The 15,912-nt window shown below is 46.5% G+C and overlaps 1 protein-coding gene across 1 annotated transcript in view; it reads right to left on the bottom strand.

Moving 5' to 3' along the window:
• Positions 1–15,912, bottom strand: part of LOC144151637 (cadherin-like and PC-esterase domain-containing protein 1) — a 139,675-nt gene that overhangs the window by 71,076 nt on the left and 52,687 nt on the right. Inside the window, exon 4 of the mRNA XM_077682751.1 lies at positions 2,212–2,351. Coding sequence (XP_077538877.1) covers positions 2,212–2,351 — 140 coding nt within the window. The remainder of the gene's footprint in view (positions 1–2,211; positions 2,352–15,912) is intronic.

Raw genomic sequence — 15,912 nt, forward strand, 5'->3', positions numbered from 1 at the left:
TGCTCCACCCCTTTGTTTTGTGAAATACTGTGAAGTGAAATACTTCGAGAGAGTGAAAGGTTTCTCGAGTGCCACATGCTGAAATGTCAGAATGGAAAGTTTGAAACGAACTTGTCGTAAAGCTTTATCACTTTCATTCCGAACCAGGCTGAAAAGACAGAAGTCAGACGTAGTACAGACTTGCGCAATACGCAATACCGTTCCGTCGAAGATTGCGTCAGCCTTTCAGGGCATTCAAGGTGACTGCCTGAAAATATCAAATTTCCTCTGCCGCGCGCATGCGGTTGGGGCTTCCCGCGACCTGAGTAGGCACTTTGAGGACTGCGTGCAAGCCCATTTTGTTTCATTTCTCCACCCACACGCATCTCCCGACAAATGTCTTTGGTAGCGGCGCGCGGGTGCTGCTTGCGCAAGCGGCGAATTCGTGCGTGCTGAGAATCACCGAGTGGGTCTTCAGAACTATTGTTGTTACACTCTCCAGCCCTTTTTCTTTGTTATTTTGCAGAAAGCGCAAACATACTCAGAAAACGTATGAGACAAACTAAGCAACAAAAAAACGCTTCGGGAGAGAATAACCCGAACACCTTATGGTGTAGTTGTGGCCTACTTCCAGCTTCGATGGATGCAGTCGGATACCGCCTCCTTTCTCGTCATTCCTTTCTTTCCTTTTCCGCATGTCTGGGCTGAATATGGTGTAACAAAAACTTAGTAAAAGGGGAGCCTCGTGGTCGTTAGCGGGGTCCAACAAGCGGTACGCGAGTACTGAACATTACTTCAGATCCTTACCCATAAATGGTAATGGTTCATTACTTAAATGTTCACATTGCTTTATAGGTGTAAAACAACATAGGTGTAAAACAACTACGCCCATCTTTCAAAACTTTGCAAAGATGAGACAGGAGGTTAGAGAGAGAGAGAGAGAGAGAGAGAGAGAGAGAGAGAGAGAGAGAGAGAGAGAGAGAGAGAGAGAGAGAGAGAAGAGAGAGAGAGAGAGAGAGAGAGAGAGAGAGAGAGAGCTTTAATGGACACTGAAGAGGTTAGGCCTACAAACGGCGGGGCTTGCTACTTCAGATGGGGGTGAACGTAGTGAGGAAAAAAAAGAAAACAGAAAGGGGGGGGGGTAGAAGTACGCACCAACAAATAATAATAGGGAGAAGAAAATAAGAGCAGTTCAGAACGTAGAAAAATTTACAGCACTAGGAGAAAAAAAAATTCTCTTCATCTTCCCGCGAGGGGAACCCTGGGGTGATGCAAGGCATCTCACGGGGTTCAATTCGTGTTTCCGATATGTCGGTTACCCAAATGTGGTTGAAGCGTAGCGAACCTTAAATGATGCTCAATCACAAGTAGATTTCCAATTACGTAAAGAACGTCATGTTAGTGTCCATTTCAACTCATCGGAGCAGTCGGAGCAGTAGCAGCGAGAGCGACTGAGGAGCGCGCGCCGCAGTTACCGCGGTTATATAGCCGCTCCGCGAGAGAGAGTGACGAGAGAGAGACGCGCATACGCGCTAACGCACATCTGGCATGGCGAGGAGAACGTGAGAGAGTGTAGCATACGCGCGCTAACGGCGCGCTGACGCACAGCTGGCATGGCGAGGAGAACGCGCTGACGCAGCTGGCAGGCGAGGGAAAGGAGGAGGCTTGCGGACGCATGCACGCTGGATGGAAGGACAGGCCGAGTGTAAGAGATGCCTTACATCTAAAATCTGAGGATTACAAGGTTAAGGAACCTCGATTAATCCCGAGTCATAGAAGAAAGTTAACAGAGCCTTTGTCCCTCGCACCGCGTCAGCGTGATTTTGCAACGGACCAAGAACGGAACAATACAGAGGAAAGGCCGATAGATTGACCAGAAACCACCAGGTTTGCCAATCTCTCCTTGATAGGAAGCCGGTTGCTCTAAAATATAAAGGAAAGCGAAAAAGTATGGAGTGCGACCTAGAATACTCAAACAGAGCCTTTGCTACGATGCTTCCATGGGCGTTAGAATAAACAAGACGATTTCTGGACCTCAAGGAATTGTTATTTATTACACCGGACAGTGGGTTCCTGTAGAAAAGCAGGCGTAGGTATTGGCCCATGTATTTTAAAATATTCTTCCAGCCATGTGATGAATTTGTAGGAGGCAGGACGTAATGTAATTTTAAATTGAGATGCAAAACGTTCAGCAGAAGAAGGTAAAATCAGAAAAAAATCCAATATGTTCACCTGAATAAGCATTTTCAGCAGCCTGCTATTGATGGTGGCCGATCTCGGTAACTGGGCATCTCTCTGGTAACGCTGCTGATTTCCAGTGCGGTCCGATGGACTCCGCTGTAGCCCTCCGCTGCTGGGGTAGCTTAGCCCACCTGGAAATGAAACAAAAAAAGTACGATCGCCTTGTTGGGCTCGTTACACGATCGATAAGATGCACAAGGAGCTCCTAATTTCTAGTCGAATGACTACGATTTCACTTGCCCTGTTGTTCCCTCCTGATACGTTTTGTTGTTGCTATTATGTAAAAGAACCATTCTATTTAAATTGAGTATCCTCTGATTTACTGATAATAATTATCTTAAAAATACACCTGAAGGCAAAAAATTCGCCTTATAAAGAAATATTAAGAACTACAACGTTGTAACGGCATCCTAACATCCAAAGCGGGGTCGGCAACCAAAGGCCTGCGGGCCGCGTGAAGCCCACCGGGCACTATTATGCGGCCCCCAGCACGTCGTCAGAACCCCCACCCCTCCCCCTGTCCCCTCCTACCTGTAGACGACACGCCACGTTTGACCTCAAAAGGGGTTTGACGGGGGACAAGAACTGAAAATTGATCGCTTCCAGTTGGCATTATCCCCAATCTTCACACTTAGCCAGATTTTTGTCAATAATCATTAAATATTATTGTCAATTCGCTGAAATTTTTCTTTGTCTGCAAAGCCGCCTCCATCTTCCCACCCTATGTGCCATCAGGCCCTCCGCGGTGTCGGCTTCACGTAACTCGGCCCTCCGACTCAATAGCTTACCGACCACTGATCTGAAACGTAAAGCGGGGAAAGCGAAGTTTCCAAAATAGATTCAACTTAATCAAAACTCAGCGCTCGAAGTCAGTCCCTCGAGCGGGTACAACTCAACATCGACGTTAGCAATCGCCGGCGTTATACGCGCCGAGTCCCACTTGAACAGGTATCGCAGGACCGTAACCATGATACCTGAAATGTACAACCAACCGCCACGCCAGATGCTGCACATCTTAATGATAACCCTGAGAAAAATTGCACCACTGCGAATAAACGGCTCTGTTAACTGTACATAACTCAAGGTCCGAGTCGTGGGGCAGTTATTACTGCCCGAGCAGGTCATAAGGAACCTCTGGCGTTCATACCGCTGGGAAGCTGATATCGGTGACATCTCAAGCGGCCATGTGTGGTGCGCACTCGTACCGTCGCAACGACTCTCTTTAGCCGGGTCTGGGATTCTTATTCCTATCGTTTTTTTTTTATCAGGCCCTTTTTGTCCGCCATGTGTTTTTCACGCCAGCCGACCATCGTCCTCAGTGAGTGTGCTGTGCTCGCTGGCTGTCCGTAAGTCGTAAATCTCAAGGTATTATTACGGTTGCCTTAGCCGCTGCGCCGTTTGTTTTTGTGCCTTCGCGTTGGTACGCACTTACTGTGTCTTTTACATCATTCCTCAACTTTGCTCACTCCCCGGCAATATCGCGTTTATAACCGGCATCGCAAAAGCCCTTTTTTTCATTCTAAACACACATTTCCCTCAACGCGCTCTCCGTTAAATACCGTAACTCGGCTACTGTGCACCTCTCTTACTTTTAACATAAAATTTACGCTTACTCAAATAATATCAAGCATGTCTGCACTCGACAGGCTCGAATCCTTCCGGTGCCTATGTGATTTTTTGCGATTGTAAATGCTATGCGCACGGACGCGGACGGACATTGTGGGGTCCTAAGGCCACAACATAATACTGTAACCACTGTTTGTTAAAGCTTTTACTTGTTGGTGGTTGTTTTATAGGAGGTCCCCCTGCAGTCTTTGACTTCGGGACCTCCTCCTGTATATACCCATTGTATGTTGTTTCTTTGTGTTAAATAAACCACCATCGAATGGAATCGAATCGAATCGAAGAGAAAAAAAACTCGCCTCGTTTTACACGGTGAATTCGAGATTGGGGCGACAACGGATTAGATGATTCTTGGTTATTCTTGGCCTAGCAGCATTGCAGTTTTGTTAAAGGTGGTTATTTGTTTGTAAGAATTCCAGATGCAGCAAACAATTTCAACGCCGTTCAACTGGTAAATGCGGCGAATGGGAGAGCTGTAGATCTACCTGCGTTCACTGCCGCCTTAGCATGGTGAAGGTGGCTCAGCATGGTTGATGAAAGTTTTCCCAGAGCTAAGCAAGGTTGGGGGTAGGTTTTGCAAGGCCAAGCCAGGCAGTGGTGGGCTTATCCGCTTCCGCTTTTCTATAACGGTGGTCAGTTCAGCAAAATCATAAATTGTACACAAACGTACGTGCTTCCCATATTCTGGTTTTTGCACTTTAGTTTAGACTGTCTACGCGCATGAACGACTTATTCATAATAATCAAGGTTGATCAATGCAGCTTGGGAATACACAGACATTGAAACCACGCGCGCATTTTGCCTCCACGAAAAAAAAAAATTATTTCTGATTCAAGCCCGGTTGCTCGTGTTTGCGCTTGCTTTTCTTTTTTGCTTTTCGTACGAACCTAAGCAGTGCAGAGGTCTCTGACACCCAGGCTGCAATACAGCCACAAGATTACCTATTTTCGGGCCTGTAGATGCACGGGCCCACACAACGGCGCTTTGGGGCAGACAAAAGCGCGGGGAGAAAGCATTGCCACTCTCCTTGCGCGCTCTATGTACCATCCATGCTACGCCTCTCGAGCGTTGCACCAGGTTTGAAGTGCTGCCTGGTCCGGTATATAACTCCGTCGGATACCACGGGTGGCTGTACCAGATAGGTTTATCCATGATAGGTGAGGCTCCCTAGGACACAAACATTTCCTCAGCAGACAAGGATTTAGCAACCCTAGTTGAGTACATGTCCTAAAAACCTTCCCAATGGTTATGCAATCACACTATCGGCCTTCAGGCGATCGATAGGCGTGGCTGCAGATTTTTGGGAGAGGCCTTCGTCCTGCAGTGGACATAACCAGGCTTCAGATAAAGATAAAGATAAAAAAATGGCAGCATCTCCACTCCGTGGATGATGGCGAGGGTGCGGAGTACGGGTACAAGAAATGACATCCAAGTTGCGCCCAGACCGTCATTCGATTTTAGCCGTGAGTTGTACCTTGAATATTCCGTACATGAACCTGCAACTCACGGCTCAAATCAAATTTCGCTCGATGTTCGCTTGATGGTGGTGTGCGCATGGATGGACGCGGACGAACATTGGGAGGTCCTAAGGTACTCTGCACCGTTGCAGGTGAGGGAGTAAGCCGTTTCACTCTCATCAGCCGTTTCACTCATGGTCATAGCCCAATGGATAAGACGACTGACACTAATTCTGTCTGTTCTACCAGACACAGGCTCGAATCCTTCCGGTGCCTGTGTGATTTTTTGCGATTGTAAATGCTATGCGCGTTGACACGGACGGACATTGTGGTGTGCTAAGGTGCTCCGCACCTAAAAAAGACGCATGGATGGAGGCTTACACACGCTCGTATACACGCCGGCACCCCAGTCAATAAAGCCGCCTGCGCAAGTAGGCTCTGAAGCATGTCTTGGTTGCGGGCTCCGGATAATCGCGGTATTGTGGTGTAGCGCCATTGGGCCCACGGAAGGGATGACGGCTTTTGGGGAACTTACATCTGAGCAGACCATGCTGACGTAGCACGCGGTGGGGAGGAGGGGGGGCACGCAGAAAACTTGATGTTAGCCCAAAGTAGGGGAAGTTTTTGCTCAAGCTGAGCCTTTTAATTAAGTTTGTAAGGATGCGCGGAATGGCATTGGGGACAGCCGCCTTCCACAGTGTACTAGGTGCACTGCAGGGCGGAGGCCTCTCCGAAGTTCAGGTGTTTGAATTTGCGCGAGTGAAAGAGAACGTGAGAAGCGGCGGGCGAAGGAACTCGCAGGGTTTGCGGTAGCATTTCGGCCGGCGTACCCGCATATTTTCCCGTCATTTTTTTGCGGGCCTACCATGGTTGCCAGACCACAAATTCCCTCCCCGCTAAAAGCGGCGGAATTACCTCATTTGCGGCCACACATTTTGATTCTTAATGCTCTCGCTACAGCTACTTTGCGTTGATTGAAGTTTAGTAGATAAATTGAGAGACTTGGGGCAGCTTGCAACGTCGCCAGACATGCCGCGTGCTGACAACGCTGCACATGCGTTTTATTTTAATAAGATATCCTTTCATAGCATGAAGGTGGAAATTTATAATTCTTGAGAGCGCGGATCTAAGACGCAGTTATTTTGATTGTTTCTTATAAATACCAGCCTACAATAAAAAGACAAAAAACCTTAGCCACCTCAACTGACTTCTATTCCGCCGCATTGCGATGCCTCTGAATAAGAAAAAATATTTTTTATGAAAGTCTGCGGAACCATCACAGCAATTCATAGAAGTGTACCTGAACCATCCGAACCGTATTACGAAGCCCAGCTGAACCAAAAGTGTAAAACATAGGTATATTAGTCCTTTTTGGTCAGATGACATGTCATCACCCCGATACAATGGGGAAACCAATAGAAATCATCATCATCATCATCATCATCATCAGCTGCCAGTACAATCTTAGGTTTGTCTGCTAGGATAGTACTGCAGTCCTGCCAAGGTTTATTAAGCTGGTTATTTAGGAAGAATGCTGAATCACGACTTCAAAATTATCGTGTGTTGTTTGTTGCACGCATTTGGCGTTCGCTCCAGTCAATACGCTCGTAAATATGGTATTGTCAAGGTGCAATTCAATGCGAATTTGTCGTTCATCATGTAATAGCATCTCTATTGGTATTTTAGCGGTTTCGCTGTCCACCCATGTAACCAGGCCTCAATGTAAATCCTTTTTGGTTTATAACCAGGTATTTTTACTGCCGTTTACGAGATCCAACATTTATTACTTGCCCTGAACCTTGGTCGTTGTGTAGAACAAACAACAAATTATGAACGGTGGGGGTCAGTGTGAAATGGTTCGCGTTTAAAAAGCCTATCGGTTTTGTACAGTACTTATGACGCTCAAGCCCGCTAATGCGATAATGGTTGCTTAGCCGAAATGAATGCCAGCAGGATAGGAAATTACCGCCGCCACCGTGAAACGTGTTTCTCGTATGGCCTACCGGCGGTGAGTCGTTCGGATAAACTGGAAGCCTTTCCATTAAGTTGCAAGTGATGCGTCAGCATCGCGGATGTTTCAGAGGCCGTTAAGTGTGAGGCGATTACACGGCATCTAAGTGCATCACTGGTAAGCTCCTTCTCGTGCGAGTTTAACAGAAAACACAAAATGACAAAATTGTGTAAAAGTTCGGCTAACCTTAATTAAAGTGCATATACCATATGCGCCGTATTAGGAGACCGACAAAATGCTTCACTGCAATTCGATTTGGTGATTAATCCGGTTATTACATTCTAACGTTGCATATGCTTAAACATTGTTTAACTTTACAAAGAAAACGCGGATGCCGTCATCCCATTTCCTTCAGCTATAAAAGCAGTTGCGTAAAAAATAAAAAAGACGAACGTACTCTTGACTATGACGTGCGTATAAAGGCTCACGTTAAGTTGCAGGGCCCGTATTTCTTGCCTGTTTTTGGAGGCGAGAATATTTGAGTAGTGCTGGTGTGACTTCTGTATCCCTATGATGGCTCAAGGTACCCTTCGAGAGACTTCCTCTGCCATATAAATATTGCCTCTAGTTGCTGGATTCTCCTCCCTCATGTGTTTATTTGATTTTGATTGATTATGCGGTTTAGCGCGCCGACGCTACACAGTCGATGAGGCGCGCCGTAGTGCAGGGCCCCGGATCAATTTTGACCATCTCCGGATCTTTAACGTGCGCCGAAATCTCGATGTCGCAGTCATACCAACCACGTAACTCACAACGTCACTTAGTAGAACTGGAGCCGAAAACTCAGGGGCGATGCTACATGCTTAGTTGTTATACCAATTGAAAGCATACTCGTAAGCATTTGTCGTTTTTCTCCCACTTCTAATTGCCGCTACTTATCCACGAATTTGGGCCCACAATTGCATTCGCGAGTATACATTCTACAATACCACTAATATGCCCCACGTTTAATGCGTCAGCTTACGAGTAGATAGGATTAAGGATAAGATTTTTACTATACATCAAAAAGAAAGTTATTGTTCGTCTGTACATATAAGAAGTAATACATCAGGCGCAACACTGAATTACAGCAGGCAAAAAAACGAGTTTTGTGCGATGAACTGATAAAATAGAGACTACGTTAACAGTTTGCCAAAATGGTCCATGTGTCTTGCACCCCCACTCCACGGGAAGGCGTGACGACGTGCATTTTAGCAATATCCCGACCCACTATTTTTCCCTTGCTATTTCCCACCCATACCCGTCGTGAACCTTAACTTATCGCTATACCTAAGGGTGTCTGATGCACTAGCAAGAGACCCTCGGCTGTTTTTTCTACATTTCTATAAACGTTGAAAAAAAAAAACAATGCGGAAGACTTTCAACGTTCTTTTCCGCATGTCCATCTCGCAGAAGCGACTCAAGGGGCGGCATTTCAGTGTTATCCTTGGTAACGTCTGTAGATGCTAAATGCATTTAGCGATGTTTGTCCCTGACATTAGGCCTTCACTCAGTTAAATATGTTTCTCGACGTTTCCCTATGAGGGAAAATACAATTTAAATATTGTGCCAGATTTTTTTGGGACCGACGTGAGGTGACATACAGTAGACTCTCGTTAAGACAAACAACACTTTTGCTTTCTTGTAACGTGCACAGTGCAGAAAAAAAAATGGTTGCGGCTTAGCTCAGCAAGCCTTAGCTATGCAAAGCAAAAGCTTGGCTTACTCTGGTTGAGTCTTGATTTCGCTTGGTTAACCTTTGATGTACCTGTATTGCCGACCATTGCTCAAAGCCGTTCGGCGGCCCGTACAACGCTCAAAGAAGGAGGCCCGGCTTTGCTTTCATTTTCGGCGAACGCGGCGCAAGTTGAGTCACACAGCCCGAGACGACCCAGAGGCGCATGCGTGGGAGGCTGCGGGTTTGGTCGGCTGCCAATCAGCTGAGAAGCCACGCCCGTCGCTGCTGCCGCCGCTAGGTGAGCAGAACGACTAAAAACGGGGTTTTGGTGCGCAGCGCCGACAGCGGCCCCGGCGAATCACGCGATGCGCTTCGAGGGGTGTGTCGCCGTGGGTGTGTCTCCGGTGAAATAGTTAACTTGCCCATCCTCCGCGAAACCGCTGGATGAAAGTAGTAAAGCTTTACTTTTAAAAAAGAAACTTTCGTTTAAAACGAATTTATGATTATACCAACAAATTTCCACGGTCCCTTTGAGTTCGTCTTAACGAGCTTACTTTATTTCTTGAAAGTGTCACAGAGGGAATTTCAGGTTGGTTCGTTGTTGCGTAAGATTGTATACGGCACGGGAGGCGGAAAGAAGCTTATTTATTTTCCGCCTGGCTTGAGCCTCACTGGCGAAAGCGCGACGCAGTGCAAAATATAAGCCGTGGTTAAATATGACAAGTTTGAAGGCTGAGAAACCAAAAAAAAAAAGAATATGAAACAAACTCAAGCACTTAACAGGGCAGGGTTAGGGGTGAACACAGCTGTTTCTTAGTATTTATTGTGCTTATTTTTCTTGCCGAACAGACTTTAGTGGCTACAATGTATTTCCTTGATACCGTTGACGATTTTCTCTTTGTAAAGGAAAGTGAATCCAAGACGGGCGAAGTTTTGTTCTGAAAACGATGGCTGTGGCAGTAACTGTCACCGAAGAGACCGTAAATTGTAAAACGTGTCATAACACGATAGATATCTTATTGAGGAAGCAGCGTCGTTCCAAAAACAAGAAACAAGTAGATTTGTTTTCTGCTTGCCGGCATCCAATTGTTTAGTGTTCTGTCACGACTTTCATTGAACAAAATTGTCGGTGGAAACGTCGAAAGGAAATAAATTTTCGCCTCTCATTTCGAAGCTTTTCTTTATTAGTGGGAAATTCAGGATAAAGTTTCTGGGAAACCTTGTCAGAAAGGAAACAATAAGACTCCGAGTACATCCGAGCACGTCGCATGAGTTGTGAACGCGAAAACATTATTGTCCAGTTAAACTCCACAGAGCGCTCCTCGGAGTGGGTGTGCTGACGTTCGCAGCCAAAGGGAATTGTTGAATCAGCCGTCAGCTTTTGACGGCAGCTGTCACTGTCACTGGCCGATCTCATTATTTGTGTATGTGTAGATTGTGGGTACACCTGTTAAAGTTACCGCCAAATAACAATTCGTGAAACGGCCTTAAGTTTCTGACGGTATCGGCCATCGTCACCGGCCAATCCACCTCAGTAGGCATACTTTATCACTCGTGTATTTAGACTTAAAGGAGCACTGACATGAGAATTTTCTGTTACACTTTTATTGCTTTTATCGATGCTTAATGGTCTGGTGAACCTGAAGTTCAAATACTTCAGCGTGCTATAGTTAATTACACTGAACGGCCTAAAAATCGTTTATTTCAAATTCCCGCGCTTTCATCCCGAACGGCGCATATGACAGAATCCCGGCCTGACCTCACCGCTTTGTGCGGACGTCACCGGCGCCCGCTTGAGAGGGTGTTGCGCCCGCTCGCCGCTCGTGGGGCCGCGCGCGTGAAGTGACGTCACGAGTTTTTGACGAGCGCTGTCGCGTGACTTCTTTTGGCTTCACGGGGTGATGTCACGCTGATGTCCATTTGCTGAGTGCCGCTCCGCGCGCTGCTCCGTCGGCGCGATAAATGAGATCCAATTGAACTATGTTCTTCGCGTCGCAGGCCGCTCATATTTCAGCCAGGGTATTCTGTTGAGTGTAGGAAGCGAACTGTGCAATAATATTAACGCCGAAAATTGGTGTCAGTGCTCCTTTAACCTGTAATTATATTAATGTTGAGCCTACCGACGGGCCTAACAACGTCGAACGCATTGTTCGTTGAGCACGGTGTACCGGTTGTCGGCGTTCGCTCAGTCAGAGGCCACAACGCATTTATTCAGTGCCCTTTAAGTCAGTTTGTGCTGTGAAGCTCTATTCAGAATAGCTGATGAATAAACCTTTAATTACGAAATCTTACAATAATAATGCTAAAAAATTTAATTTAGTAACGAATATTATTAAATTATTTCATTAGGTTGTTGTTGATTCATTTCTGTAAATTCATTCCGCACGAATCTATACTTCCGGATCCGTTGCTGACACCGCCAGCAGCAGCGGGAAGGTGCTTGTTTAACTCTTGGTAGCACAACAACATCTTTCAGCGTAACTCTGCAGTGCGGCGCCGATCAATTAATCTTCAACTCGAACCACTGCCACAACTAAGGAAAATGCAGTTAATGACCGGCTCTTATGCGTTATTCATGCCTCATGCTCATTGAGATGCGTTTTTGATAAGCGGGAACAGCAGTAGACGCTGTCGTCACACGGTGAAAAAAATGAAACCTTGATTTCGCTCACATTATGCCTGCCCTTGCAAATCCCAACAAACGCCTTTGGGTACATAAGTGTTGCAAGCAAGAATAAAAAGAATAATAGAAAGGTGAAAGCCACTTCGTCGCCCTTCCAAATCTTAGTTTGACGTAAATGAAGAGATTGACAAGAGTCAACCTAACTTCGAGGGGGGATACCTAACCCGTATCATTTGATATGCCCCTGTGCACACTTCATGGCTGGTCGCGAGCCGCTATTGGAACTCGGTTCCCCACCCGCAGATGAAGAAGCGCATTTGCAACGCGTTCGAGCAGACCCCTCTGCGGTAGAGAAAATTATTGAATACTCACTAACTAGTCGTCTCTACAAGTTAGTGTGATAACCTGGACCGACTCCTGTGCTGAATCTTTGGCCTAGAAGCCCCTGCGCCATTAAACAAAATCATCATCATCATCCTGTGCTAAACGTAGCACCTACCTCTTCACAAAATCTACAAACTATACCTTTACATAACCATAGACTTTAAAATGCTATCCACCATTTGAAGTGACTGAATTTTGATAGGTGATATCTTTTCGATTATTCCCTCCCCCCTCCGTGTCCCTCTCCTTCCCCACCAGGGCTTTCATGCCCCCTCTGAAAATAAAGCTATTCCTCCTCATTCGGTACATCGAGGCGTATTATTCCGTATTTAACACATTCGTTCAAAATTATGATAAACGCCTTTACAGCAATTATTAGCCTGGAATGTTGGTTTAACTACTAAAGCTAGAGCACTCGAGCCAAGATCAATGTGCTGCAGAAAGTACCACCACGGCACCGGTAAGTTTCCACACCTGAGGTTTACCCGTCTAAGTCGGGAGGCTCGGTTTCTAGAGGGACCTTCTTGATTTTCCTTTTTTTCTTTTCCCTCGTCACGCAGTCTCGCTTCGAAACTAAGACAGGAAATCTTGAAAGCGTTCCTTTGTAACGCAATTACGGGACAGTCTGGGCCTCGCAATTCCCTCGGGCCCATTCATTAGGGAAAGAGGAATGAACACCTCCGTCCTAGAGTGCGCAAGGCACCGTGTTTCTCTTCTGCTTCCTGTTTTTTTGGAAGCGTATTTCCCCTTAGTACTAAGGCAGGCTTCACGGAGTGAAGCTCTTCTAGGCGATAAAAGGGTGCGCGTAGATGGAGAGGAAGTGCGGCGATATATACAGGAACCCGAATTTTTCTGGTTAATGAGTTAGGAAAAAGAAGTGCGCGATGGCAAGGAATGTCCTTTAGAAACGTGTTCCGTCCTTGCAACTGTTAAAAATTCGCCGTCTTTTTCGTATAAGAAGAGGGATGACCAGCGATGCTGGGTGGGTGGGTCTAGACAGTGGACAAAAACAAAATCTCGTTTGTTTGTAATTTACGATTTAGCATACTTCCATTGAGCCTAATTCACTGTTAATACGACGGCCTCTCCTATGTCAACGCCCCGTGGTCCCTATATCACCGCCTCTTAAACGTGCACGGGCGAAGACCAGTCCATAAAATTAATGGTTGTAACTTGGTTTAAAGTCCGCCGTCGCTCCCGTATCTGAAGCATCTAGTTCCTCAGCAAAAAATGCCAGTCAAGTATAGTGCGAACATCCTAACGTTCGAGCTATTCGAGGTTTTCTATGCAGATGAAAGAAGGTTTAACGCGGGTTTCACGGCTGGGTTCGTTCCTGCAGCCCATACGACGTGCACGTAAGAACCCATATGCCCCCTGCTGGGACACTCGGGCGCTCGAATGAGGATGGTGAGCTCACGCCACGACAAAGGTGACGCCGGCTCTTCGCCAGCCACTGCTTTAAGTTAAGCCCTATGAAGCAGCAGCCGCCTACCACGCCATCCATCACTGTCCAATGACCGCCAAGTTCAACTAGTGTCTCCCTCACCGCTGCTGCTTTCCGCATCAGCATATCTTCTCTGATCGTAAAACCGACCTCTCAACGTCTCCCTGCCCGGTACACAGAGTCCCCTGGGGAATAAAAGATGCCCTAGACGAGACATTCGGGTGAGGAGGCCTATAGAACGTAAAAAAGAAAATCTCCAGAGGGCTCTATAAACGCTTTCAATATAATTAATGCATTTAGATGCAGTGCGCAGTTCCTCCCGTAACGATAGAAGGGTCTTTCTTTATTTAAATGTCGTATTGATGGAAGCTATGGAAAAGTAGAAAAACACGGTGCATCTCCAGTTCCGATCTTAGGCTGTTGGGGTCCGTAGCCTTCTGTACGTTAGTAGAGCTCTGTTTCCGCCGGGGGACTTATAAGATGACTTGCAGTATTGTGAGTATGCGGTAATACTTAACGACATTAAATACAAAGCTCCGTGTCTGACTTTGTGATCCATAATTCTAGTGTAGCGCATATTTTATTCAATGCAGTTGCTCTTGTGTAGAATCAGACTATGTTAAGGTTGGTGTTGTAAACAGCGTTTAATACGCTTCTGAAACTGACAGTTCCTGAGTATCAGAATTATAATAGAGGACATTTGAATAGCGGTAGCAGTGCAATAATTATTGCGTGTGTGAAGTACATGCGCCACAGAAATTAGCGCTTGTTTATGTTGGGTCTTGGGTAATCTTGTAAAATTTTTGCAGCATGTCTGAACTGCATGCGAAGTCGTGTGGCGTACGTGTTATCACGTATTTCTGCGGCATAACTGGTGCTTGTTAATTACACACGCCCGTCCCGAAACCTACTGAACGTTCCCACAGTTTTAAAATTTCATAACAATGAGTTTTGTAACAATGCAACGCATGCCTTTCTTCCTGGTTTTTAGTTGGTAAGCAACAATTCACCCAGAAAAAACTGCCGGGTGCAGTTTAAGCGAGCACTCCAAAATTTAACGTAAATTTCTTCAACGTTGTTGATACAGGCCATTTGAATAAAGTCCGAGATAAACTTAACGTGGTCAAGTTCTCTCAGCTAATTTTACAGCACCTCGTCAACTAACTGTGGTCGAGTTACAATTATGTAAGCGAAGTTCTGATCGCATCCAAAAAGCCCTGTGGCTCCACATTCAAAATCGATTCGGATTTTCTATAACTAGATGATTTATGAGGTGCTTGGAAAACTTTCTCCGCACAAACGTGACGAACAAGTGCTTATAAACCTGCCCCAAGATGACGTGTTGGAGCGTATTCTACGAAGCGTCGCGCCTTACGCTAAGCGCGTTATGGCCAGCGAGCGATACCGCAGGGCGCGAGATGGTTTCTGGGCGCTGGCTGAGCCACGTAATGAACTGTCCCCTAGATGCCCGGGTCGTGCGTCCTCGCTGCCTTCTACGCCGTAGGGCATCAGTCGCTGTCACGGCTCATTTCAGGCACGCGTGAAGTCCCCGCCGATGAGGCTCGCCTGAGTGACAAATTTAATAACTCTCCCGTGGGGTTGCCCCGCATATATAGCACCTGCCTGAGACCATATCGCGTGGACGCACAACCGCCGAGGCCTGGCAATTAAAGGGCGGTCTTCCGATACGGGATTGGCCCGAATTTAATTAACGCCCTTGCTTCGGCTGCAAGCGAAGAAACGCCCTGCTAAGATAGGCCTCGTCGAAGGCGGTTCGCCACGGCGGTTCGCCACGGTGGTTCGCCACGGTGGTTATTTTGGTGGGGGATGGTCTGTGTCTTATTTCTTGTTGGAGATACACGTCAACAACTGGTGTGCATGCATCAGAAGATGATCTTGGTGGTTGCTCAGTTGTGATAAGTTTGAACTCCCTGGAATCTCCTCCCGGCTGCCGAAGTAATAAGTTCCGCGCTTGCCACCGCGCTGAGCCGATTGGGCAATCGACCATTTACGGTGGAAACTATTCTAAGTCATCGGTCTTTACCATCGACCTCGCAGAAGGCGACGAAAGCCCTTTTACGTTTCCTGAGTGAAACGAACTTGCGTGAAAGACTATAGTGCCCGAAATGGGACTAGAGTGCGCGCTTTCCCACTCCTATCTCTTCCTCTTCTTCCCCATCCTTTTTAATCCCTGAGCCCCATTCCCCCAGTGCAGGGTAGCAAACCGGGCTCTACACCTGGTTGACCTCCCGGCCTTTCCTCTCTTTTTTCTTCTTCTTCTTCTTCTCCTGATATCGCCTGTGGTCATCCTGAAAACCCTATTTATTGCTGCGCATTTATACAAAATGCGCACCCCTCCCTCGGTTTCCGTATTTGGGCATGCAGGGCACAAGTTTGATGAATGTGGTCACGGTTATAGTCGTGATCGTTTTTATTTGTTTGTTAATTTATGATTTATTTATTTTTTATAAGCCCGTGCCGTGACTTTCACAA

The sequence above is a fragment of the Haemaphysalis longicornis genome, unplaced genomic scaffold (assembly GCF_048455015.1).
Source record: "Haemaphysalis longicornis isolate Haplotype H1 unplaced genomic scaffold, Haemaphysalis longicornis Haplotype H1 scaffold_9, whole genome shotgun sequence".
In the NCBI taxonomy this organism is placed as follows: domain Eukaryota; kingdom Metazoa; phylum Arthropoda; class Arachnida; order Ixodida; family Ixodidae; genus Haemaphysalis; species Haemaphysalis longicornis.